Source organism: Vicugna pacos, chromosome 5 (genome assembly GCF_048564905.1).
Source record: "Vicugna pacos chromosome 5, VicPac4, whole genome shotgun sequence".
NCBI lineage: Eukaryota > Metazoa > Chordata > Mammalia > Artiodactyla > Camelidae > Vicugna > Vicugna pacos.
In genome coordinates, this window is record NC_132991.1 from 27,651,227 (window position 1) to 27,678,567 (window position 27,341).

The 27,341-nt window shown below is 42.5% G+C and overlaps 1 protein-coding gene across 3 annotated transcripts in view; it reads left to right on the plus strand.

Moving 5' to 3' along the window:
* The window catches only part of LYPD6 (LY6/PLAUR domain containing 6), a 113,327-nt gene that overhangs the window by 62,122 nt on the left and 23,864 nt on the right, over positions 1–27,341 (plus strand). For all 3 annotated transcript variants that reach the window (XM_015245197.3, XM_031678583.2, XM_072960948.1), the window contains one exon: positions 26,622–26,810. In XM_015245197.3, the coding sequence (XP_015100683.1) occupies positions 26,693–26,810 (118 nt within the window). In that variant the 5' untranslated portion in view covers positions 26,622–26,692. The remainder of the gene's footprint in view (positions 1–26,621; positions 26,811–27,341) is intronic.

Consider the following 27,341-nt stretch of genomic DNA (forward strand, 5'->3'; position numbering starts at 1 on the left):
CAGTGCTGTCAGGAAGGTGCAGCTCACCCTCCAGGGATGTTGGAAGACAAATGAGGTTGTTTATCTGAAAAGTATTTTGAACTCTTAGCTCTCCAGGAGAAAAGTCCTATGTTAATTTCTAGTACAGTTAATCCTCTATTCCTCATGTCAATAAGGAAAAAAAAAGAACACAGATTGTCTAAAGGTCATTGATTCTTGATTTTGGAGTTGAATTATAATATATTTTGGATGTTGGCAGGAGACCCACCTCCTGTGTGGATGGAATGAAGCTATTCTGAATGTGAGTCGGTATTTCATGAATTTGTATTATCAGCTCCTGTCTGATCAGCCCTATCAGAGTCAGGTGATGTGGAATACGTTTGTACTAAGAAGGGCCAAGGTGTGTGTAATATGTTTATATCTTTGGCTATTCTTAAGTTCCATCTTTATTTTCTGATTAGGTCATAAGAAACCATATATTTGGACCTCAGTAGTTTTAAAAATGCTTTCACTGGGTTACATTTCAATGTTTTACTGAAATGCTGAAGTGAAGAGTACCTCCAGATGGTCCGTAGAACCATCAATGGAGTCATTGACTATAAAAGACTAATGAATGAATGGTTGCTCTAGGATCCCAGTGTCACAAATTACGGTCCCCAAGCAGCAGCAGCAGCAGCAGCAGCAGCACGGTCACCTAGGAACCAGTTAGACATGCAGTCTCAGGCCCCGCCCAGGACCTAGTCAATCAGGAACTCTGAGGATGGGGCCCAGAAATTTGTGTTTTAAAAGCTTTCCTGGTGGTTCTGATGCAGGAGCAAATTTGAGAGCCAAAGGCCATAAAATCAAGATGTTTTCCAAGTGTCTTGCATCATGTCTCTTGGAATTCAGCACCAGGTAAAAATGCCTTCTGTGACACATAGGCCGGAAATCTTTTCCCAGAAGAGGAGGCTGATATCACCCACTATGTTCCCACCTTTGCCTTTTCCTTCAGGAAACTTGGAGCTGTGCTGCTTGCTCAGCCAGAGTCAGTGCATTTGCATGGGCTTTTTATTTCCCTTTGCTTTCCATAAATTGTATTCACTTCCTTTATTTAACTCTCTTACTCTGAGTCTGTTATGAAAGGTCTTCCCAAATCCGTTTGCCAGCAGGTGGGTTGACTTACTAGCCATAGAATTTGAAATAAATTGACTCACTCCGCGATTGACCATGGAGGTATTTGACTAAGCACTGTGGTAGACACTAGGGAAGCTGGCATGGAATGAATCATATCTTGCAGAAAACACCATGCATGCCCTTGAATACTTACTTATACATAATAAGAAAATGTACACGTATAGATAGGTGTAAAATGAAAGTGTTGACTGAAAAAAAAACTTTTCAGAGAGAATTGTGAGTTAAATTTTGTTTGGGGCCTAAGGAGGACTACAGCCCAGGAGACGGCCTCTCAGATAGCCCTGAGGATCTGCTCCGAAGAGGGAGGGGGAAGGTCAGTATATGGATGATTTTAGTGAAGGGGAAATCAAGCACACCTTTTGGCAGAAAGTTGCTGCTAGTCACAAGAAGTTTCCTGCTAGTCATGAGGGACAGATGTCTCAATGATTTTAGTGCTTTCGTAGTTATGAGAAGATGCAAGAAATTGGGCTCGTAAAATCTCCTCCTGAAAATACCTGTCTGAAGACCTGTCCTGAGCACAGAGCGCCTCAGTCCTGACCTCCGCCCTGAACTCCTTTCAGGGTGTGTTGCAGGTCATTGCAGTGACTAGTGACTTCATTCGTGTAGAATCAGATGGCAAGTGACAATTTTTAGTTGGCAAAAGGAAAAACTTCTCCCACTCCCCCAGGGAAGGCCATCTCCCCAAAGATAATCATTAATAATCTCTGGGGTATCTTTGCAGGAAATAAAATTTATGCGTAGGACCCATATATATATGTATGTGTATTTATGCATTTTCCTTTTTTTTTAAAAAAAGGACTAAAAGATCTGGTCACCAATTGTAATGTGTGTGTGTGGAGGGTGCAGCATTTCCCTGTACTAACAAGCAATGCTCTGGCACCAGCCGGCTGTTTTACAAGTCAATTCAATTCTGACCCTGCATACCTGGACATGGCATCAGATCCCACAGGTTAAGGTTCAGCCCTACAAGATTGAAACCCTTCTAATAAACACTTTAGACGCCAGTCTCAAGTCCAGGTTGTCACCTGTGCTTCTGACGAGCTATATATTGGAGGTTCCAACCACTATCTCCTTGGGTTTGATTAACTTGCTAGAGCAGCTCACAGAATTCAAAGAATCATCTTATTGGAATCCCAGTTTGTTATAAAAGATTATAACTCAGCAGCAGCCAGAAGGAAAAGATGCATAGGGCAGGGTACAGAGAAAGGGTGGGGAGCTTCCATGCGGCCTCCAGGTCCACCACTCTCCCAGCACCTCCACGTGCTCACCAACCTTGAAGCTCTTTGAATTCATCCTTTGAAGTTTTTCTGGAGACGCCATTGCACAGACATGACTGATTGCAAGTGATTCAACCTTCAGTCCTTTTCCCCTCCCCAGATGTCATGGGGAGTCCCAACCCTCCAATCACATGGTTAGTTCTCTTGGCAACCAGCCCCCATCCTTAGGTGCAAAGGCCTACCTCATTAATATAACAAAAGACACCTTTTATCTCTTCATTTAGGAAATTCCAAGGTTTTTTTTTTAGTTAAAGTATAGTTGATTTACAATGTTGTGTTAGTTTCTGGTGTACAGCATAGTGATTCAGTTATACATATAAATATTTATTCTTTTTCAGGTTCTTTTTATTATAGGTTATTACAAGCTATTGAATATGGTTCCCTGTACTGTACAGTAGGACCTTGTTGTTTACTTATTTTATATACAGTAGTTTATATCTGCTAATCCTAAACTCCTAATTTATCCCTGCACCCCCTTTTCCCCTTTGGTAACCATAAGTTTGTTTTCTATGTCTGTGAGTCTGTTTCTGTTTTATAAATAAGTTCATTTGTGTCATTTTTTTTAGATTCCACATATAAGTGATATCATGTGATATTTGTCTTTGACTTACTTCACTTAATATGATAATCTCTAGGTCCATCCATGTTGCTGCAAGTGGTGTTATTTCATTCTTTTTTATGGCTGAGTAGTGTTCCATTGTGTTTATGTAACACGTCTTCTATATCCAATCAGATGGACATTTAGGTTGTTTCCATGTCTTGGCTATTGTAAATAGTGCTGCTGTGAACACTGGGGTAGGAAATTCCAAGTGTTTAAAGAGCTCTGTGCAGAAATGGGAGATGACGTGCAAATATAGATTTCTTACATAAATCACAGTGTCACAGGGATCTTAGTGTATGTTCTCACCTGCATCTTGCTTTTTCCTTCATAATATATATGGATCTTCTCTCTTTTAAAAAGCTACACGATATCCCTCTGTAAGGCTGTACTTTAATCTATAAACCTACCTCTTATTACTTAGGAGCTTAGTTTTTCTTGACCACTCTCACGTGTAGTATCTTGGCACCCTTTTGCAATATATCTGCTAGGTGGATTGTTGGAAATGGAATTTTGGGGTTGAAGAGTCTGCCCATTTTAAAAAATTGATGGATACTGCTTAATTATCTTCCAAAAAAAGAGAAACTAATTTACTTCTCAAATGAGATTGTCCCTTTTCCCTAACACACTCACTAACATAGGGTATTATCAAACAATGTTTTGCCACTTTTACAGCAACCAAATTATATTTCTTTGAACAATTGTTTTGATTCACCTTTGTTAACTTTGATAAGGTTGGTCATTTTTTAAAAGATTTATTTGCTCTTTTTATTGCTTTTTTTTGTGGACTGCTGTTTAGGGTGATATTTATCAATGTTTTTCATGATTCAATCCTAAAGTTTCCATACCTGGATTTGTTTGTTTTTTTAAGTACAGATTTTCTGGTTCTTCTTTAGACTCCCTGAGTCTGTCTCTCGAACAGGATACTTTTTTTCTAATAATGCACTGTGTGAACACAGTGTCCAGGAGAGGTCTCGCTCACAGGCAGTGTCTCTGCCCTCTTTTATCCAGTTAACAGGAAATGAGCAATTAATACTTCATTGTGAGCACTGTTATCATTGGGAGCCAAAATACTTTACCACCTTTTTCCTTTTTTTAAGCTAAACAGTTATGCGTCAAAAGTCATCTCATATTAGGACCAAATTGTCTGTTGTGGTGGGAATGAAAATGGAAGGTAGCAGATAAACATTTCAGGAGAATGTGTCTGTGAATTATGTGCCAAAGAAACGTGCTTCCTTCAAAGTCATTAAGTCATCATGCTCCCCAGACTGCCATTTGGGCCTGGGAGCCCGGAGCTGAACTTTAAGACCAATCATAGTAACCGTATTTGGCTAGGTTTCTGGTATTTTTAATTTTCCCTGCATTTCTCTTGTTTTGACAATGTCACACTCCTCTCAGAAACGCTCTCCTGTGGTTTGCCTTTCCCTGCTCCCTGACTTTATAAAGGATTAAGCTGCTGTTGAGCACCACCTGGCAGTTTTTATCCTCACCAAGGCAAAGTGAGGCTGTTTAGGACTCTGCAGCCGGGTGCTCCAGGTACCCTGCAAGCCTTTTTTTGCCCCAGTGAGACTGGCGTAGGGGAAGAGAAGGTTAAGTTTGTGAGTTTCTGATATATTTTCAGCCTTCTTTTTCATCACAACGTCATGGGGGAAAACAGATGAAGAGAAAAACCAGCCCCAAATTTATCATATGTAAAGAAAAATGAAACTTAATTAGAAAAAAAAAAAGGAATTCAAAAAAAACCTCAGAACAGAATGTCATCTTTCTGCAATGTTACAGACTTACCAAACCACAGACTCTGTGGCCCACGTTCTTTCAGTTGTTCTCAGCCGGCTTATTTTATTCTCCTTCCCAACCTTAATTCTCTGAGATTTGCACTTTCCATTTGTTCTTGAAATCACTTAGCAGTTAATCTATTCCCTGGCATTAGGGCTTCCCCTGGGAGTTTTCCAATTGATTGGCCTTTTAATCCGGTTGTTAAAATTCTCCCAGTACTCACTGACACGGAGCAGTTTCAATTTGTGTGTTGTAAAGTGTTGGCCAGGGTCGTTAGGAAAGTGAAGTTCACACACGTGCTTTGTGGGACTGGCATGGAGCAGGCAAAGATTTGCAGTGTGAGTGTGGCTTCTGGGGAAAGAAGGGAAGAGGTGTTTGGAACAACTGCCAAGTGCACTCCAGGTCTGGGCCCCATCTGTGCACCACAGCTTCCAGGACAGCGAGAACACCCTTAGGACCAGGTCAGGGCAGATGTGTGTGCGTTAGGGACAGGGGCCAAGTGGCCGCCACTTGTGTGTAATACATGGACGGGCCTTCAGCAACCCAAGAACCCATGGCCACGTTTCCCTAGAAAGAGCTGGTGGTGTATTTATGCAGCTTTATGAATTTACATCACTAGAAATAGGGCTTCATAAGCAATGAAACTTTGATAGACATTCAGCTAAGAAAATTGTATTATACTTTTTGTTTTCTTCTCCCAAATTAGTGTTTTAGGCGACTTTTCAGAAAAAGAAATCTCAGAGTGTGAGAATGAGGTACACTTTTGAAGTGATTTTTATTAAAACATTTACTAAGACATTTACTAAATATTTGTTAATATTTTTAAAATGCTCACTATCCATATTTCCTAAATCCCCATTTACTTTCTACAGATTTTATAATTAAAAGATTTCTCATCCATTAAAATCTTTCAACTAGCCAGGTTATGGTTTTAGGTGTTTTTTTTTTCACTTTATTTATTTAAAAATAATTTTTTATTTTTTATTGAAGCATAGTTTTGGGTGTTTTTTGAATTTTTTTTTCTCTTTTGGTTTTACCGTTTGTTTAAAAGATGTTAATGTTCTTTGAGAGATCAAGATGTTTGCCTTTAGTAAGGAATAAATGTTTTAATAAAATTGACTTCCCCTCAATAAGATAACATTGTATTTTTACATTTTTGTCTTTCCTACTTATGATTTTCTTGAGGAAAAGGGCTGGGTCTCCTTCAAATCCGAGCCTCCATACTTAGTACAGGGCTTGGCCCATGCTAGGTCCTTGGTAAATTTTTTTTTTTAACAAAATCATGAATTAGTTGCCTCTTTGTTGAGGCAAACAGTCCGCAGTAGTGGGGGATTATGAAACACCCCATGAGACACTCGAGAAGACAAAAGTCCAAAAATGTAATGATTTAGTTTTTTAGAAGAGAGGACAGAGCAGCTCCTTAGAGGCGTGGCCGTGGTGTGTGGAAACCCCAGCATTCAGCCCTGGAGGGTGCGTTCCACGGGGGTCATGGCCAAGGTCACTGAAGCCTTGTGCAGTGGTGGCCACAAGCTGGCAGGCATGAACCACAGCAGTCAGTGGGGGTGCTTTGTGTGTCCTCCTGATGGGTTTTGTTTTAATTTTGAATCAGTTTATATCCTTTAAAATGCAGCAATCTCACAATAAAAAATCTGGATTTCTGAGGTTTCTTAAAAACTCAACAGATTTCACTTCACTAGCCCTCGTGGCAGCATTCAGCTGGAGCTGGTGTGGCTGTTCCTTACAGACTCTAGACTCTTATGACCATCTAGTGAGACAGAAACCCTTTGTGGGGCACATGCCTGTAGGATGGATATGAGGAACCCACAGCTCGGTACACGATGTGGAAGAAGCTGTGCTCTGTGGTCCAGCAGATCACCTTGAACTGGTCGTGCACAACCAGAAATAGTGAAAAGGGGGCCAGGCCAAAGTCTGGTGCTTGTATTGGTGCCAAACCTTGGTCCCTAGGGAAAAAGCAGAGGGCGTAGTATGGGTTTTCCTAGGCTTGGATGTGGAGAGGAGGGTGCCCATGTGGTGTGGTGTCTGTGGAGCAGGCAGCAGGCAGGGCGCTGGGAGGAAGCAGGGGAGGGGCCTAGTGAGCTGGTGCAGGCAGACTGTGAAGGACCGCGAAGCAGATGCTGAGATGGCAATAGCCTACTGCACACCTGGGAGGGGGAGGGATGGAACTGGAGGAGGCTGGGAGAGCTGACAGATGCAATACAGGCCTGACCCTTGTGAAGGAAGGAAGGGAGGGAGGAAGGAAAGGGGACTCTTAGATTTTAATGCAATTCCAAGATAGTTTAGCAAGGAAGATGGGGAGTCCTTGAGCCAAAGTCACCTACTGGGGACCCCCGTGTCTTCCAGAATGAGCCTGCCTTAGTGTCCCTGCCCTGCTCAGTCACTGGCTGGGAGCAGTGTCTTGGAAGTGTGGCTCTGGTATAAACGTGATGATGGACTTTGGAGCACAGCAGCTAAAGTTGTAAGGCTTGCCACAGTGAGAAAGCGTGAGGCTTATTCTCAGGGCCGCTGCCCTTTGTGCCACAGACCTCCTTCTCCTCCTAAAGTCAGGGAGCAGCACCTCCGTGATTCCTGTGGGCTGTGCTTCCTGAGGAGGAACTCAGAAGATGAAGGTTAGTGGGATAAACTATAACCCATCCTCGCTGCAGTTGACTTGGGGGCAACTGGTACTCAAGCCCTTCTTCCTACAGTGTCCATTCTGAGTGCCTCACATGGTTGACCATCACCTTGGTGGGTCTTGATGGTTTACCTGATGGCGTGACCCCAGTCTTCTTACCTGAGGGGTCTGGAATGTTGGTAACCGGGCCCCACAGTCTGGGATTGCTGCATGTGTCTTATCACAGTCACCGTTGGGTAAAGGATCCCAGGAAGCACCCAGTGGATGGCCTAGTTTCATGTGGTTTCCTCCCTGCCTTCGTTGGATAGAAGCAGCCCTGCCTTTTCTCCTGTTTAGGGCCAGTTAGCTCTGCCAGCGTGGCACTCTATTGGTCCTTGGGTGCAGAATCCTGTGATGCAGCTGAAACTTGTAATTTAGTGGGACTCTTGCTGTGTCCTGCTTCTACCTCTTGGTTTCCAGATCCATATGCTCTTCCTGTTGGAGACACAGCACCATATGGGAGACTCTGATCTAATGCATGTGCTGCCTCCTGAAGGATGGCCCCCATCCTTTCAGAGGTCCCCTCTGAGCTGGGACTTTGAAGGCTATTCCAGCGTTTGGTGAGGCCAGCTGCTGCCAAGTGGTGCAGTGTGTGTGATACGACAGTGGATCTTGTGGCGCTGGGCCCAGAGCTGCATCTCCTTGCTGTAAAGTGGGTTCTGCGCAGACACAGTGCTGTATAGGACTCCGTGCCTGGGGCTCGGGCGTTCTGTAAGCCCCCAGACAACAGTGCTGACTGAGGCTCTGCTGGGTGTGCATGTCTTTATGAATGGGCAGGTAAACAGAACCCAGCTTGTAACGAGGGGTTCCGGGTACCTGGTCACTTGCTATTACACGAGCAAACGTTCTGTCTTTAGCAGGGCTCAGTGGAATGCCAGGGGCTGTTTCACACAAGGGGTCTACTTCTCTACTGCAGATGGTGTGGCCTTGATCTAGAATCCCAGGGCCTATTTTCTGGTTCACCCGCTGGGGCTCACCTTAGCTCTGTACTGCCTTGTGTGTACTGATAGTGAATTTAAACTCTATTCTGGGAACCATTCACAGTTTCTAACGGTAGAGCTGTAGCTTTTCCTAGGCTGGATCTCTGATTTTGCAAACTGTAAGACAGAAAGATTGGAAAGAAAAGAAACCAGAGGCATGCAGAATGGTTTAGAAGCTATTTCAGTAATCCAAACAAATATTAGGGACCTGAGCAGAATGATGTAGACAAGATGAAGAAAATGAGACTGATTTGAAAAGTATTCAGTAGACAAGACCAGTGAAAATGGAGAAATTGTGCATCAGGAGGAAAAAAATGTCCGGAACACTTCTGCGGTTTTGGAGTCTGCTGAGTAACCAAAAGAGATTTCCACATGTTACATTTTTCTTGTTGCATCTTAGAGTAAAGATTCCCCAAAGACTATACCACTAAAAGAAACTTGAACAGTGGTGAGCCAAAAATGTGAATGAGCTATGTTTAATCAGCTGGATCTTGAACTGAACCCCACTATTAATTTTTGTTAATTCAGTTTTTTTTGTTCCCAAAATACTGAGCTAGGATAAACCATTAATATATTGAACCAGAATATCAATTCTCTTTTCATTTGTTTTGTTTACTCCATAACCCCAGAATGTAGAACAGTACCCAGTACTTATTAGACACAGTAAATATTTCTTAAATGATTGAATTATCCTAACTAAGCCAATAATTCATTTGGAATTTATGAGGCTTTTTTGGGCCCTATTTAGAGCATGAGTTATTAGTGGGAGATGTTGAACTTGCGGTGTAAATGAAGACTGGAAAAGATACACCTTGTTCACAAGTCTCTTGATAAATGGAGTGGGTTCGATTAAGTCATGGGAAACTCAGATGGGTTCTCATTTTACTTGAACTTGATATTTTTGGCTTCATGAAATCCTACAGGAAGAAAGGACCAAGAGAGATTCTTCTCATTCCCTCTTGATTGCAAGCAGAGAAAAACGAGGGATCCTGGGAAGAACTTACCTCATCACTTTGTGACACGATTCCAGGGAAGGGAAACCCTCAGCATTCTTCTTCGTCCACCCAGTGCAAGCCAGGGTCCTTTCATCTCCTTTAGTCCCCATGTCCAGGAGTTTATTCTAAGAAAATAATGGGGACTAGACTATGTGATGTAATAGCAAGGATGCTACTTACTCACAGCATTATTTAGAATACGAAACTTTGGAACCTTCTGAAATGGGTAATAATGGAGGATTGAAAGAGGGGGACATAGCCCCTTAAAATTACCTACATTTTGATCTGTAAGGGTAAGATTTTTACCCTTAAAGCAAACTGAGTTACAGAGCAACTGTTAACATATAATAGAAACACTTCTTTCCTCTAATTCTCTTGGGGCTTGAGCTATTTTTCACATCTCCATCCACAGTCTTGCCATTGACTTTAATGACTTAGAAAGAAACCAGTGAATTCAGAGACGGTCTGGGGACAATGGCAAAGTGAGTCTTCCAGAACACCTGGTTTCCATATTTGCTTCCGTCTCTTCACCGTCCTCAGTCGTTGTCCAGTGTTCACCTGTTTCCTTTATGCTTCTTCAAGCTGAAATGACCACTTCCTTTTAAAGTGACAAGAGTCATAGTATGTCCAGGACACATCGAGCAAGCCGGTCTCCTCTCAAAGGCTTTCTTTTCTTCACTCTAACTCCAAAATTACGAAGGGCTCTTTGAGGCATGGCATATGAAGCCAGATTGTCAGAATTCAGTGTCCCCTCCCACACTTCCTGTCCAGGTGACCTTGGAACAATGGACTTATCTCCCTAAGTTTAATCATCTATAAAAATTGGGCTAAAAAATACCCCATAAAGTAATTGACAGACTCACATGGAAAACATACAGGATGATTCTTGTCACATAATAAGCTAACATTTCTAGCCACCAACTGAAAATGAAGTGCAGGAGAGGTCGAGTGGTTCCTTGGGGCACTCCTGAGACTATGGCCCCTTGGTCTACTTCATTTCCTTTTTATCCCCTTTGACCTCTGCGCCAATGATAAGGCCAAGAGTGCCCCCATCAAAGCCATTGTGCTGTATTTCCTGATTGGATGTAATAACACGTTGTGTTGGTACTTAGCTGGGCGATCATCATTCTACATCACCTTAGCCCTAACTGGTTCTGAGGTCACAACTTTAGTAACTGGTTTTCATTTATTTATCACTAATTTAGAACTCCACTACCCTACACTGTAGCCACTGTCGCAATTTAGTTTAAACTGCAATTAGGGGGAGGGTATAGCTCAAGTGGTAGAGCACACGCTTAGCATACATGAAGTCCTGGGTTCAATCCCCAGAACCTCCTCCAGAAGTAAATAAATAAATAAACCCAATTACCTCCCCCTCATTAAAAAAAAATTGCAATTAAATAAAATGAAGTTCACTTCCTCAGTCACCTTTCAGTTGCTCCCCGGGCACACGTAGCTAGTGGCTCCAGAATTTGGCAGCCCCAACATAGAATATTTCCATCATTGCAGAAACTTAGAACTAAGAAACTAAGAAACTTACTCAGACTTTACTTGTGCACAAAGAATTATTGTAGCATTTCCCATCACGATGTATTAGGCTCCCTAGCACAAACAGCTAGAAACTTCAGATCCCTATGATCATGAGAACAGGAATTGGGGTAGCCCGTCATCTCATATCAAATCCCAACCTTTTAAAGATCTTTGCTCCAGTTCCTTTGCCTCTTCTAGGATACTTCTCTACACTATATGCTTAACTGCTTTTTTTCCCACCCATATGAAAAAGACCTGGCAGAGTACAAAGCAACTGCTTACATTGTGTGGTTTTGATATTAGAACTGTGTGGTCTTCACTTTACAGAGTGAAATTAGGGTGAATGCATTACTACCCTTCCTGCTTATTCTCAACTCCAGTATTTGAATTTGTTCCCTTTTGCCTTTATTCTCAGCCTTGCTTTCTTTCTGTGAATGACAGCAGAATGAGTGACTGGAAAGTCAGAGAAGATAGAAAACTTGCCACCTCAGTCATCGTGGGATCAACAGTTAAATTGATCATGAGTGGAAATGTCGGGGTGGGGGTCCCAGTGAGTTGAAAGCATCTCGGTGCATCAGTGCAGATGAGGAACTGAACTGTGGCGGGTGGTGGGGTGGGTGTTCTTGCTCAAGTTCACATGGCTCTTTGCAGCAGAGAAAGAGTTTGAGCTCAAGTCTGCAATGTGCAAAAGTCATTCTCTGTCCATCATTCCATGCTGCCTCTGAAAACACTGGTGTATTTGTTTCCTTTCTCAAAAACCCACCCATCTCTCTGGCTGCCTTTAGAGGAATGGTTGAGAGGGTATGTCTGTCCCAGGAGATGCCTCTAGACATTTTCTCTTTTGTTGTTGTAAACGAAATGCGCTAGGAAGAAAAGTAGCGTGCACTTCACTCCCTGCATTTCTAGCGCAACATGGGACGATCACTTCATCAATAGGATGAGAACCACTGTAGGAAAGTGATTACCCAAGATGCCTGTCAGGGTTGGAGCCAGTGCAGTGTAGAAACCAGATGGGAAGCCGTGGTCATTTTACATCTCACTGCCTGCCTGTTCCCTTCCTGAGTACTCTGAGGAGCCCAGGAAGGAATGACAGAGGAGACTAGCAGAATAAATTACACTGATCGTGTTGGATTGCTTAATAGTTCCGCAACAGAACTCTGTGGGGAACTTTTCAGCGGGGTTTGCTGATGCCTGGGGATGAAAGGAACGTATTTCGGGGCTGTTTCCTCCCACCAGCAACTTGCAGAAGCATGATGAAATTTCCCAGACGTTGCTGCAAGTTAGAATCCCCTGGAGGGTGTTTTCAATCCCAATACCAAATTCACACCCCGTACCAATGAAATTGTAGTGGGTGTGAGCCAGCATCAGCAGTTTGTAGGGATCCTGGGTGATTCTGAATTGCGGTGAATTTGGAAACCTTGGTCCTTTTTTGACCACCCGCTTCTCTCTCTTACTTGCCCTTTCTCCTTTTATCATTCTTTCTGCTGCTCTTCTTCTCTCCACGTGTTCATTTTAACTGTTGATCCCTGAGGAGGGCCAGCCAAACCCTCTGCCCCACCCAGAACAGAGACGAGAGGACACCAAATCAAGGTGGCCTTTAGTGGCCCCTTCCCTCCGGCAGGGGATGCTGTCCCCGACTCGGTGTCCTAGTGCTCACTGACTGCCCGAATGAACTCTTTTCTGGGCCCTGCCCTTCCTCCATCACCCCATCCCTGGTGTGCTGTACGCTTTATAGGTTAAGGCTTCCAAAAGTGGTATCTGCTCGCTCCTGGGCACCTGCAAACGAACTCTTGGGCACCTGCCGGTTCTGAAGGGGATTTAAAAATGTGTGTCTTCGTTTCTTGGTGCCCCAGTTTTCTCCTCTGGAAAATGGGGCAGTAACAATGCCTCCTTCGTAGTGTTGTGGGAATTAAAGAAAGCACTTAGAGAGTGACTTGCACACATTGGGTTGAACCATGTGAAATCGCCATGTTTGTAGGGCAAAATGATCAAATAGTGGCAATTTCATAATGTTGAAGCCTATAGTAAGTGCTCAATAAACGTAATTACGGTTATTGTCCCTTTTATTTAGTTATTTAATTTGAATGTGATTTTATTTACATTTGATCATTTTTGTTTAGCTTTAAAGGTGTTACATGGGCTTTAAGCAAAGGAGCTTAATCCTAGTTTTCTGTGTATATGTAAGTAGCAGTATAATTATTATAATCAGGGTTAATTAGTTGACAGTAGGGGTAGGAGTGGTTCTGTCCATAAGCCTTTTTTCTCTTTAAAGAAGAAAGCATTTTTCAAATTTGAGAAATCGTGCCCCAGACCTTCCCCAGTCTGCCTTGTTAATTGTGCCCCAGACCTTCCCCAGTCTGCCTTGTTGACTTCACCTGCCCTGTCTGTGTTTTTTATCCTCACAGCAGGATGCTTATCTTAGTTTGGTATCAGCTAGAAAATCTGACAAGCAACCTGGGCTTTTGATTTCTGCTAATAGAACAGGATATTCCATCGATGCCTTTTTGAAGACCTTTCACACCTCCTTTCTGGACTGTAGAGCAGACAGTTCCAAACTAGTGTCTTGACCCAAATGAGTTACCAGACGCCTTGTTCAGCCACTCAGGGCTGATTTCGAGAATTATATTAGCTAGCAGGCAAGTGCAAGGTACATTTCAAAGTGCTTTACATGTGTTAGCGCCTTTAATCCTCATAAGAGCCCTATGCTTAAGTGGTATGAGTTCCCCTATTTTACAGATGTGGCAACTGAGGGGCAGAGAGATTAAGAAACCTGCCCATGGTCCATCTGCTCTCAGCAGCAGAGTCAGAATTCTAACCCGGTGGCTCCAGGTATATGGACCTCTTAGCTCTTAGCACCTGCTCCGCAGTCTATCCAAGCATTATCTGTTTGTCCTCAAAACAGCCCTAGGTGGTAGGTAAAGGGATCTGGGGTCTTCCTTGCTCAGCACCCTCTCGGCTTTGCTGCACATTGCCAGTTCAGCCCTGCGTGTGACTGCAGGGTGTGGCTGGGTGCTCCCCATAGAGTGGCCTTCTTTCCAGTCCTGGTGCTTCTGCCTCTCCTTTGGATTAAATGTTTCCCTGACCCTTCTTAAAATAGTTAGAAGACACATGCTAATTCTTTTGACTTGCATAGCCCCTTTGCCCCAAGCCCGAGGCGTGCCCCAGCATTCTTTCCTCACTGAGTGCTCTTTGGAGATGTGCCCACAGGCAGTGCTGGAGGGCCCGCCCAGAGGGGTGGAGTTAGCGGTTGGTTGATTGCTTTCTCCAGCTCTAATACCACCTCCTCAATTTTGAGAAGGCCTGCCTTTGTGAATGTGCCAGCTTTCCCTCTTTCTATTTTTTTTTTCCTTTCCATGAGAGTAGAATGACAGCATGTGTTTCTATTCATTGACCTAACCCCTTTGAGAGAAAAAGCAAGAATATTCTTAGGAATAATAAAAAATTGTTTTTTGCATTACTAGGGCCAGGGCTGATCAGGTTTTTAGGAAGGAGCTCTCGTTAAGGGAAAGAGTATTGGAATTACAATCCTGGAATTAGGAAAGGGCCTTGCAGTCAGGGACCCTGAGGCTTACCTGTCACCACATGATGAAACCACCACTGGCAATAGCACTTTGGAATTTTAGCATCTTTTGGTTTCTCTAATCCCTCTTATTTCCAATATCCTCTTACTAGTGTACTAATTTGATTATTCATATGAATCTAGAGGTTAACTGGATCTTTATAAGATGAAATGGGTCATTCCTGTCTCCATTTCTCCCCTTCTTCCTTTTTCCAGTTAAGCTGCCCTGTTGATAGAAAGGAATATGGACCTCTTGTTGGGTTTCACTGATAACGTCTTGTGATTGGGCCTGTGTAGGGTTGGTGCAGACGTCGTGTTATCTGACTCCTCTGCTTGGCATCTTACAAATACGTGGGCTTGGGTCTAAAGACAGCAGGTCAGTATCACACCATGATCACTCTTGACAACATGACTTAGAGATGTGTTATCTCTCATTTTTATGAGATTTTTAAACATTTCATTAATGATTTTACTAATAGAATTCAAGTATTTGTTTATTAAGCTGGAGCGATTAACAATAACTTATAAGACTGATAATGTTATCTATGCCTGCCTCATAGAGGACGATGAATGAATGAATGAATGAGTTAAAAAGAGAAAAAGAAAACAGGGAGGACAATTGAGGGACAGAAATAGGGAAACTCAGTCATGAGGAGGAGAGGGGAGGAATATCACTCTCTTGTGGCTGGTGGCTGAACTCAGTATCAGCACTCTGGAGTGGAGTTTAGATACCTGCATTTCCTTACCTACAAGAAGCTACTCAGTATGTATGTTTCTTTTTCCCCCAAGAAGGGAATTAGTTTAGATGCAAAAACAAAAAATTTCTATTATCAAGGACATTTTTCTTTTATTAATGACTCCTGTATCTTTTTCTGCCTGGATGAATACTGTGTAAAATCTCATTAAATTCTGTTTTGCTACAATAATAAACTTCTTTACTAACCACTTATGGAGACTTGTGAATGAAGATGGTGCATTACAAAGGAAGAATGCCTACCTTAAGGATGCAGAGTTAGGGGGTTATTTGATACATTCCTTGACCTTCAAACCCAGGGTGAAGAAACCCTTCCTTCCTCATCATGACTGTGCTAATTTGTTAAATGTGCATAAAAAGTCAAGTTATAGTTTAGACTGTGAGTTTCACAGAAATGAAACTGTGATGGTCTTTGAGCTATCGGGAGAGAGACATACTGTGTGTAGTTCAAGGTGCTGGTTGATCAGAAACTTAGACGATGACTATGTGGATGGGTTTGTTTTTAAAAACATATTCTTTATTAAATAAGAAAGACTGGTTAAGATTCAGTACAGATCTTCCTCTACTTGCAATAGTGTTACATCTGGATGACCCTATCATGGTTGAAAATATCATGAAGTTGAAATGCATTTAATACACCCAACTTACCAAACATCAGAGTTTAGCCTCATCTACCTTAAACGTGCTTGGAACACTTACATTAACCTACAGGTGTGACAAAGCCTATTTTATAACGAATTGTTGACTATCTCATGTAATTTATTGAATACTGTACTGAAAGAGAAGAACAGAATGTTCTATGGGTACAAAACGGTTGTAAATGTGTTGGTTGTTCAGGTGACGGGGTGATGGTGATGGTGATGGTGTGGCTGACTGGGAGCTGCAGCTCACTGCTCAGCAGTAGGAGGGAGGGTCCTACGATATATTGCTAGCCTAGGAGAAGATCAAAAGTCCAAGTACCGTTTCTACCAAATGCTTATCACTTTCACACCATGGTAAAGTCAAAGGTTGAGCCATCACACATGGGGACAGTCTATAGCTAGCTACAAAGAACCAAGTGATTTGAGAAAAATAATACCATTAGGGTTTTTACATAAGCCACTGTTTTGATGTTGGTTCTTTGATGATTGTTACTACTTTTTTCTTTTTTTCCCACAAGAGGAGAGAGCACGGGCTGTCTCTCCTACCTTGTATGAAATTCTGAAATGGCTCTCCATACCTATCATACTAGCAATTTCAGTTTTCTTGAACATGAGTTATAAATGGCTAAATGGAAACCATCTTCAAGGTCTTTTTTGACAAAAACTTGATTAGGATTCTTGGAACCCTGGACGAAAGCCTCTTCCATGCAAGATAGTAAATAAGATTTAAAATGAATTGGTTCTTAGTTTTGGGTGAGGATCAAGATTAGCTGGGTGATTGTTAATGGTGGATGGTGGGCCGTGTGCTTAATATTCTCCAACCATTCCATGATAGCCACAAGGGCAGCTGGTTTAGCCTTTGAGATGAGGACCAAAATTGTTTGAAGAGGGACAGCAACGATTTGTAAGTGGGAGGGAGAGGGATTTTGGCTTCCTCCTACCCCCAGTATCCATGGAGCTTGGGAGAAGTCTGGGAGGAAGTGGTAATGTCCCTGTGAATTAGGCTTTAGTCCATATGCAAAGCAATGGAAGGACTGTTTCATGAAGAGGTTGGAGATGTCAGGGTCACTCTGGCTTTCAGAGGACTGGAAAGAGGAGGCAGGAGGAGCAGACAGCACTTAAGAGTATGGGTAAGCAGGGCAGTGGCCAAAGGCAACTGAGAGGGGTGATGTGGAAGAATTAAGAGGCCTCAAGGCCTCAAAAAGAATCTTCTCACCAGATCTCTGAAACCCAAACCAAGTAGCTCAAAACACCATGTAATGGTCTTGGTGGTAAAACTTGGTTCAGACACTACAGAACCATCTCCAGGGTTCACAGCAGGAAGCGTCTGCTTGATAAGTGATTATTACTGAAGTTTTGGAAACACTCTAAATTAATAGAGGAAAGATGAGTGCAGCACTGCAAACACAGAGAAGCCTGCCTCTGTGCAGGGCCAGGATTACTCTTCTTTGATCAAGAGGTGGAAGACATGTGCCTGGTAATCTAAATGTTGGATTTGGAACTGGGTTATTTTGGACACAAGAACGAATATGTTTGTGATTTAATCCACTTAGAGCCATCATATTGTTACTGAGTACATTTTGAACTTTCACATTTTTGAAAGGTTTCTAAGATGAAAAGTCCTAGGAAAATAAAATAAAATAAAAACACAAGGTTCTTAAACATAGAGGAATGTTTAATAAAAGACACAAAGGCAAAAAATTCTCCAAACTCTGCCTCTCCCTTCCAAGTAAATAAAAGATGGCTGGCTGTAGCTGAAATGTACCCCGTGTTCCCTTCTTGCCTGGACAGCTCTTTGACTCTGTCCCTTTATGGCTGTTTGCACTTCAGAATGCCTTCTCATCAGTTCTCTAGAACCTTCAGATTGATAGAGGAAGCAAACAAGCACACAGCCAGCAAGCAGAAGAGAGTGAACACGACATCTTTTAGGAACGTGAACATACTGCCAGGCATACTCGGCCAGACATCATTTATCCTTCAGGAATTGAAGCATTTTTGATGCAATTGACCTTTAAATCAGATTGGGGCCAAACAGAAAGGCAGCTTTTCCCTATAACTCAAGCCTTGCCAAGGGGTTCCAGAAAATGAAATACACATTTCTATAAAGCATTGATTTTTATGCAAATAGACCCTCAACTCAAATTGGGAATATGTGAACATCTATCACCTTGGAGGTTATGAAAATGGAACATCAGTGTCTACAAAGTCTAAAAGAGGTCATCTCTGCCTAGTTTTCTGTTATTGATAGCTAAAAACCCAACCCCAATCTTTTAGCTGATAAGCCTTACAGACATACTAATGTAAAGAGCATATTTGTTACACAGGAAGTTTTGATGGCTGGACCCTTTTGGAAGACTCTTGAACTGGTCAGAGCACCTGATTTCAAGGGACAGAAAGCCACATCAAAGTAGCTTGTGCAAAAGGGGTACTTGTGATATGGAGATGGAGGCTTCTAAGGGAAGGGTTTAAAACTAGCCGAAAAGGCAGGGGTTGCCCATAGCTTGAGCTTTTCTCTCCATTTCTCCTCTGTGTCTCTCTTGGCGAACGCACTTCACTCTTTTCTTCTCCCTCCACATGGGGAGGAACGTGGCAGACACACGCTCCTGAGTTGTACTTCTTGGTGGCTTCTGTTTCAGAGAGGGCTGATTATCTTTTACCAATTCTGGCTTAAAATATATGAGAAGAATCTGCTGGGCTTGGCTTGGATCAGATTCCAACCCTGGCCCAGACAACAGGGACCTGTAGGATGGACCACGTAAAGCATGGCACTCCCCGACAGCAACACGTGCCGCATGCCAATAGAAGAGCCATTCTGATGAGAAGGGGAAACTGTAGGGCAAAACTGATTCTAAAACGCCCACTTGAACTATGTTTTCATTCTTTAAACCTTATATTTTGATTTGAAAGTTGTAATGGAGTGATACTCCATTTTTACAGAAGAAAATCATGTCAGTGGGTAACCGCCTCACCTCCTGGCATTTGCAGAAATATTCACGAGCTACTTTTGCACTTCAAGGCTAATGAGATTATTTAGAAATCTGTATTGATTATTGCAGTGGACAATCTGTGTGGTTCTGCTAGCCAAGCATCCAGTTTCTCTTCTTTAGGTGACAATTCCTAGATTTTCCTTTGGGGGACCCGTACCTCTATTCTCAAACCACGTGATTTCCATGAAGTTGCTACTATGTGCTCATCTCAATGACATGCTAGTGACATGCAGCCCAATTGGAACACCACATTCCCCTGGCCACTTACAGTCTAAGGATGGAACGCCCTCCTTTTTAAGGACTTTTTCTGGAACACTTGGGAAAGGGCCTCCCTAGGAAGGCTTCTGAGGTTGCTGATGGCCACAGTTTGGGGAGACCTGTATGAAAATAAAGGCAAGAGAGAGGGGACAAAGCAGAGTTGAGGGATGGAAATTCCTGATAACAGGGTGTAAGTCCAACCGTGTCTAAGCTGGACAGCCCGGTGAGACTGTAAAATTCCTCCTCCTCCCCTCTTTCTCTCCGTTTTGGTTATAGGCTGTTTGATTTGGATTTCTGTACCTTGTAACCAATCTGACAAGTAGAATTATCTTCATGAGCAGAGCTGTAGTTCCTAATTATCTCTCCTGCTGTAGTTCCCTATTTCCAGACACTACTGCTATGTAACAAACCACCACAAAACCTAGTGGTATAAAGCAGTAATGATCATTTCATTTATCTCTTGGTTTCTGTGGGTCAGGGATGTGGGAAGGGCTTGACTAACCAGATCTCACTTGGAATCTCCATGCCATGGCAATCAGACAGTGGCTGAGCTGGGGCAGAGGGGAGGAGAGGGGGCTGGAGCAGCTGGGGGCTGGCAGGGAAGCTCCCTCTCTTCATGAACTCTTGGTACATCATGTTTGAATGACCTGAGCTTCCTCACAGCATGGCACTCGAAGCATTCAGACTGCTCACCTGGCTTCAGCGAGAGTGTTCCAGAGTGCTGGGTGTAAGTTGAATCACCTTCTATGTCCTAGCTTTGAAAGTCACACAATGTCATTTCCACCACACTCTGGTCAACTGGTCAATAAGTTTGGCTCAGAATCAAGGGGAGAAGAATGTAGACCCCACCCCTTCATGGTGACTTGTCAATGAATTTGCAGACATGTTTTAAAATCACCACATATTATGAGCAGTCCTCAAATTGGGAGAAAGATACTGTGGTCAAGATGATATATTTAAGTAGACTTAGCTTTGTGACATCATGCCTTTAGTTCATACTCTGGGGAACTGGATTAACTTTTTCAGGTCATTAAGGCTCCAAGCCTAGTCTATATATATTGAACATTAAATTAAGATTTGTCATGATCTTTCAGGCTTTAGAATTCCATTTGGTTCTTGTATTAAGGCATTCCAAATTTTCACATGAGTAGCATTGAAAAACATTTAGATTTGGATTAGTTCTCTACTGCATAATTGCTTCTGTATTGATTAAGTATGGAGGTCCTAGTACTTAGTACTTAGTCCTCTAGTTCTTGCCACTTTAGTCACTGTAGCTTCAGAGCTGCTTCATTGTTTTCCAGTGACCAGTTGCAGGAATTGGGAGTAACCTTCTTTTATGGACTCTAGATGAAATAGCAGTTAGGGTATAGGCTTGTAAAACTTGACCTGGGTTATGGTTCTATCACTTTGCCTCTCTGACTAGAGTTAGAAATCCTCTAGTATGATCTAGTACCATGGAGTGGAAAATCAGAATGCAACTCTTCAACTTTTTCCCAAGTGGAGGCAGTCTAATAGATCTTGAACTAATTTTTTTTTTCTGTTTCAGAATGTAGCAAGTAATCTATTGGAATAAAACCAGCAGTTGAGTAACTCATGCAAAGGTAATTTAGAGCACAAATTAAATCTGTCAGAGTGGTATTAGATTTGCAAAAGCTCATAAATAACAAATGAAAGGTCACAGAGCTGTGAAAATGAGAATGTACTTCTTCATAAGAGAGCCGTAGTCAGGGACGTATCCTCAGTGCATATTCAAATAGCAGTGCGCAAAATGAAAACGCTGCATCTTTCCTGAATGTCTAGAATAGTCCAAAGACACAGTGGATTCCAGGGAAAAGCATCAAAGTCCTAGAAGGGACCCTTCATATCACAGAGCATGTCCAGAATCCTCTCTATGGGGTTCAGAGATTAAAGCTCCATCATCTACTGAGAATCTGTACAGAAAAGATACATCCCCCTCAGCAGAGCCCGTATTTCAGCTAGACTCATTGTGAATGCACGTCGCTCATCTTTCACTTCTCAGTTCCTAGAAAATGCTAACAGAGTGAGTGGTGCTTCATGATTTGCTGCAGGAATGTAACCAGTTGGTGATATTAATAAACAGTCCTGCCCATCCTGTTTTCTCATGGAAAAGAGAGGTGGGAAATGTAGCTCTGTCTACTACAAAGTAGATGGATTCTTTTATTGTGCATTGTATGCAGATCTGTGTGTGTGTGTGTGTGTGTGTGTGTGTGTGTCTGTTCGTGCGTGCACTGTGTTGGGCTTGACTTGAATAAGGGAACAAAATCTGTATTTATGAAAAGCAATGTGTGGGCTTCATCAAAATTAAAAACTCTTTTGTGTCAAAAGACACCATCAAGAAAGGGAGAAGTCAACAGAAAGAAAGGGGGAAAATATTTGCACATCATATATCTGAAAAGCTTCCAGAGTCCAGTATATGGAAAGAACTCTTACACCTCAACAGTAAGACAGTACAACTTAATACAACTCAAATAAAGACAGTAACTCAATGGAAAAAATGGGTAAAGGATTTGAATAAACATTACTCCAAAGAAGGTATGCAAATGACCAGTAAGCACATGAAAAGATGTTCAACATCACTGGCCACTTGGGAAATGCAAATCAAAACTACAATGATGCCACTTCAAACTCACTAGGATGGCTATAATAAATTTTTTTTTTTGATGGAAGTAAATGTTGGTGAGGATGTGGAGAAATTTTGCTGATGGAAATGTAAAATGGTACGACGACAGTGGGAAACTGGCATTTCCTCAAAAAGTTAAAGTTACCGTAAGACCTAGCAATTCCACTCTTAGGTATACATCCAAGAAAAATGAAAACATATAACCGCACAAAAAATGTACATGTATGCTAACAGCAGTATTGTTCACAATAGCCAAGAAGTGGAAACCACCCAAACGTGTATCAACTGATGAGTGGTATATTGCTACAATGAAATAGTATTCAGTCATAAAAAAGGAATGATGTACTGTTTCATGCTACAACCATGGGTGAACCTTGGAAACATTGTACTAAGAGAAAGAAGCCAGATGCACAAGGCTATATGTTGTATGATTCTGTTTACACAAAATATTCCCAACAGGCAAATCCACAGTGACACTGAGTAGCTTAGTGGTTGCCAGGGAGTGGGGAGAGGAGGGACTTGTGATTGACTGCTAATGGGTGCAAGATTTCTTTTGGGGTTGATGGGAATGTTCTAGACTCAGTGATGGTTACACAAAATTTGAACATACAAGAAAAAACCCACTGAACTGTATTATTTTTAAATGATGAATTATGTGTTATGTGAATTTTATCTCAATAAAATTTTTAAAAATAAAATAACAGATGCTTTAAAAAACAAAAGGCAAGGTGGTGTTTACCAAGCTTACTAGCACATGCCCTAGAGATAGACCTTGAGTGTTGTCTCAGATTCCTACGAGTGGTGTCTTCTTTCTCTTTTGTGGCCAGTGGGTTGACCCTCCACTCTGGCTGCTGCAGTGTAGGGGAGGGAGTTCTTTGTGGAGTGAAGCTCAATCAGTGGGAAACAAGAGACAGGAAGGCCCCGGCAGATCCGTTCTCTGTCCTTTCTCCCTCCGCAGACCACACTGAGTGCAGGTGGTCCTTGGGGTCCTCCATCTCGCTGCGACTTGTTGTGAAGTGGTGAGCCACATAGCAACCTAGGATCGCATTGCTTTGTGTTTTCTAGTTTCATTTTACTTCTGTCTGTCTGTCTCTCCTTTTTCTTTACCCACGTTGTCTTGAGCTTGTTCCTCCCTAGGAAAATCTTAGCGCCCTTAGTCCTCGTACAGACTCTGTGACAGGCACCTGGCCAGCTGCACAAGGGGAAGGGCACAGTGAGAGAGGGAAAGAGAGGGCATTCTATCAAACATGGATTCTACTATTTTAGAGGCAACATGGGCATTTTGGAGGTTATATTCATTGGCTTTAGGTGAAAAGCTGACTTTTATTTGTGCGTAGAGGGTAAAGTTGTTCTGTCAAACTCATTCTTGGAAGAGAACTATTTTTCAAAAATCTGCTTTCCTCTTTATAAAAGTAATACGTGCCCATCAAAAATCTTTGAGCATGCAAATTGTGCAAAAAGAATAGCATCAAAACTATCTAAAATCCCACATCATTTTGGTCTTGTTCTTTTCAGTCCTTTTGCCTAGAAATATATACTTTTTTTTCCTAACGAAGGAACAATCTCATAAGTAAAATATTTGGGGATAATAATGTGTCAACCACCTTAAAAATTTGGAAATTCTCCATTGAAAACATACAGTTCCTAGTTAAAAAGTAGTGGAACCCTCCACATTTGAAAACTGGCGCTAAACAAGTCAGGCTGAGAGAGTCAAGCTTGCCCTTTCCTGTAATACGTAGTAGAGCGGAATCTCTTTTAACAAATGAGTGATTGTTTTAACTTAATCTGTGATACTTCACTGTGTCGGGCGTGTGAGCACACACGGAGACACGCGCCTTGGAAGGGATACAGGGGACGTGCTCGTGACCTGTGCTCCTTCAAGATCTTTTACACAAGTGGAATCTAGCTAGAGCAGCTATGTGAGGATCATGGGGAGGAACACAGGCCTTGTAGGGTAGTCTGGGGAGAGACGGCAGAATGTGGAGGAGCAGCACCCACCTGTTTGCTTCCTTGACCAGGATGGCAGGAAGTCGCCTGGGTCTGCATGAACCGCAGCATATGAAAATGCTGGTGGCTTTTAATGCCTCTCCCCCGCTGGCTTGCCCCTGTGCCTGGCTGGCATGGGGCCGAAGTTGGGGTGTAGGAGACATACGGATTGTAATTTGTCATACTTAGTAGTTTGGGGAATGGTCATATTTTTCTGATTTAAGGAAGTTGAGCTGTGTGTTGAACCAAAGTTAACTGCACCATGTTTACTTTGGCTTAGAAAAGTAGGCTGACTGATTCTGAGCAAAACCATAAGAGGAAAAATTTGGGAAATACTGCATGGCATTGACTCTGACAGACACTATTCTTATTGCTTTAAATATATTAATTTATTTAATTCTGATAGCACATATTAGAGGTAGGTAGTATTATCCTCATTTTGCAAATGAGGAAATGCAGGCACAGAGTGGTTAAGTAACTGGCTCGGGGTTGCACAGCAAGAATGCATTGGAGTAAGGTTTCAGATCCAGGCATCTCGCTCTTCCCTTCTGTATGTTACTCACATATATTCAACACAAGCTGTGAAATGAAGGCTCGTGGCTGGGTAGCCATGCCGCAGAGGTTGCAGGAAGGCTAATTTCAGATGACATTAAGTAATGCAGAATACTTAGTGCCAAGATTGTGCAGAGGGAGACCTTTGAATCAATAACTGGAAGGAATTCTGTGGTTGAGAAATGCTTTCATGAAAATGGGACACTTGCAGTGTTTGGTACATGTTGACACCAAGTTTCGCATTAAAAAGAACTTAGGTTGGCAACTAGTTGATATTTAATGTTAAATTATTCAAAATAAAACTAGAAAGCTTTCCTCACCTTGATCTGAGCCTTGACGGAGAGGAGATAGGGGTGTTGGTGCTGTTCACTCGGGTCTCCAGGGGGGGGCGCAGTACAAACCTGTCACTTGGGTGCAGCCTCACCTGACCTTGTACAACCAAGTTGTACAAGGAAGCACTACTGCATACGTTTAAGATGAGATAATGCTGTGTCTGTCACTCACTGAGGGAAAGAGAGCCTTGATATTTGTGTTCTCATTGCATTGTTTAACTAAGTGCCTAGCACAGTGCCTGGCAGTCACATTTATCAAGTGAATGAGCAGCTCATTCCTTTTCTGAATACAAATCTGCTTTGGGGAACCAAACTGTAAACAGGAGATGGCGGAGTGAGCATGAAATTGGCAAGGCTGGCATCATCAAGCTGTTACAGGGTGATAAGACTTCTACTCTGTTTTCTAACAATTTGTCTATTTTTTTAAAAAATAATGAACACACCAACCCATCTGGAGTTAGTTTTAGTTTCTTGTTTATTGTTTGGCGTCAGTTAATCTTTTTCACAATTTTTAAAGTTATCATACCATTTAATAAATTTTTTTGTTTTGTGATTTTGAAAAATTGCTTGTATCATGTGAATAGTTGGGTCTATTTCTGATCTCCTTAGAGTGTTCCGTTTTCTGAATTCATTTTTATACTTTCTATCATTCTGTTTTGATTAATAGTACTCTGTCCTGTGTGACTAATATCTGATTAGTCCATATTGATTTTCTCTATTGATTTTGGTTTGTAATATATTTACTCTTGGTCTGTTTGTTTTGAGAGAATAATTTTAGAATCATTTTGTTATGCTATTTAAAATATCTCATTGAATATTTGTATTAAAACCTGTAAACAAAATGTCCAAATTATGTTTTTTTAGCCAATTTAAAATAAAGTGAATATCTATCTTGCCCCCTTGCCTGGAGTCTGAGTGATGGCATTTGGAAAAATAGTAGAAAATGAGCAACAGACTCTAGAGAAAAGCAGTAAGGTGGCGAGCGAGTAGCACATACAAATTAAGATATATGCCTCCCTTCCAAGTAAGCTGGGCAGTCCAACCCTAAGGAAAGATTTTACTGCTCTCAATTTTAATTGAAAGGGGCAGAGTCAGAATAAAGATTAGCATGATGATTACTTAGATGACAGTGACACCTTGATCCTGTTTCTTCAGGGTTTATTTATACACTTTGAATCAGTCTTTGGAAGAACATAGTATCACCTAGTGTTTAAAAATGTGGACCCCTGAGCCAGACTGACCGAGTTTGAATCAATTCCTCTCCTTATTTGCTGGACTTCAGTCTACTCAGTGAGATGGTAACAGTGCAGACCTCACAGGGTGGTGAGGAGATAACATAGCTGATACACATAAAGGACTTTAACAGTGCCCAGCCTGTGTTAGCCATGGTAAGGAGATCTTGAGCTATAAAGAGACATTTTGGTTCAAGAGAGGCCAGTGTACCTACATATCTTTTTTTCTCCTCCCGGATCTGGAAGCCTACCATGTGCAGGTTTGCAGGGCAGCTCGACCCAGGCAGGCTGCCCTCTCGCACCGGCTCTTCGCCGTCCACAAGGAAATGTGTCTGAGCTTCTGCACCTGACTTCCTTATTGTTGCATTCTGGCAGCGGTCCCCTGGCCTCCTGGCAAAAATAGCTGGATTTCATTAAAATTCCATCTCTCACGATACCATCTCTGCTGGATATTAGAGGCGACTGCTACCAGTGGAGCCTTAGCAACCTAATTAAGAATAGATTTGGGCTGAAATTTTCTGAGTGCTGTGCAATCACAGTCTATAAAGTTGCTCTCCATGTCTGCCCACTCCCGCGGGCCCTGGGCTCTCTGCTCCTCCCCAGCTCGTCCTGCCCACACGGGAGCTCGGCTGAGTCTCCCGACGGGGCTTTCCTGAATTGGACACCGAGATGACTCTTGCTTCGTATTTTTCTATTTCAGGTGCGAGTCCTCTTTCATCGTCCCTAGTCCCCGCTCCCCAGCCCCCTGGATGAGTGACACCTGGGTCTGCCATGGAAGCTGGCCCTGCCCTGGCCTGGCTCCTGCTCCTGAGTCTGCTGGCTGATTGTCTGAAAGCCGCTCAGTCCCGAGACTTCACCGTGAAAGACATTGTCTACCTCCACCCTTCAAGTAAGGCTCTGTTCTCTCCGCTGTGGAAAGGTCACTTGACTTCAAATAAGATTTGAAAGTTGAGAAAGGGCCAGCAGGAGGCAGCCTTCCAGGCAGGGGAAACCTGGTGCGGGTGTTACCAAAACACGCTGTATGTTTCACTGTCCCCTTTTTATAGGCTGTTTGTTTTTATTTTAAGGTAAATTATTAGGTGTGTTGGCTCTGTTCCCTGCACCGTCACTCTGATTCTGAGCATCCTTCCCTCTGACTCGTGCCAGCCCTCGGTCAGTTATCAAGGCGAACCGCCGTGTCCCGCGAGAAAGGTGTTTGTAAAAGATCAGGCCTTTATAGGCAAGATAATAGCTGGTCTTCCTGTCTGTGCATCTAATTTCTCAGTTTCAGCATAATTGCCTCCCATCACTTCCTATTCCCTATCCCTTTCGGTTTCCTGTGTTTCAGAATTACCTAGGGCGTGCATAGTAATGTGCATCCCAGACCCCTTCCCTGAAGCATCCGCCTGCATGTATCTGGGGTGGTCCTGGTGGATTTTTG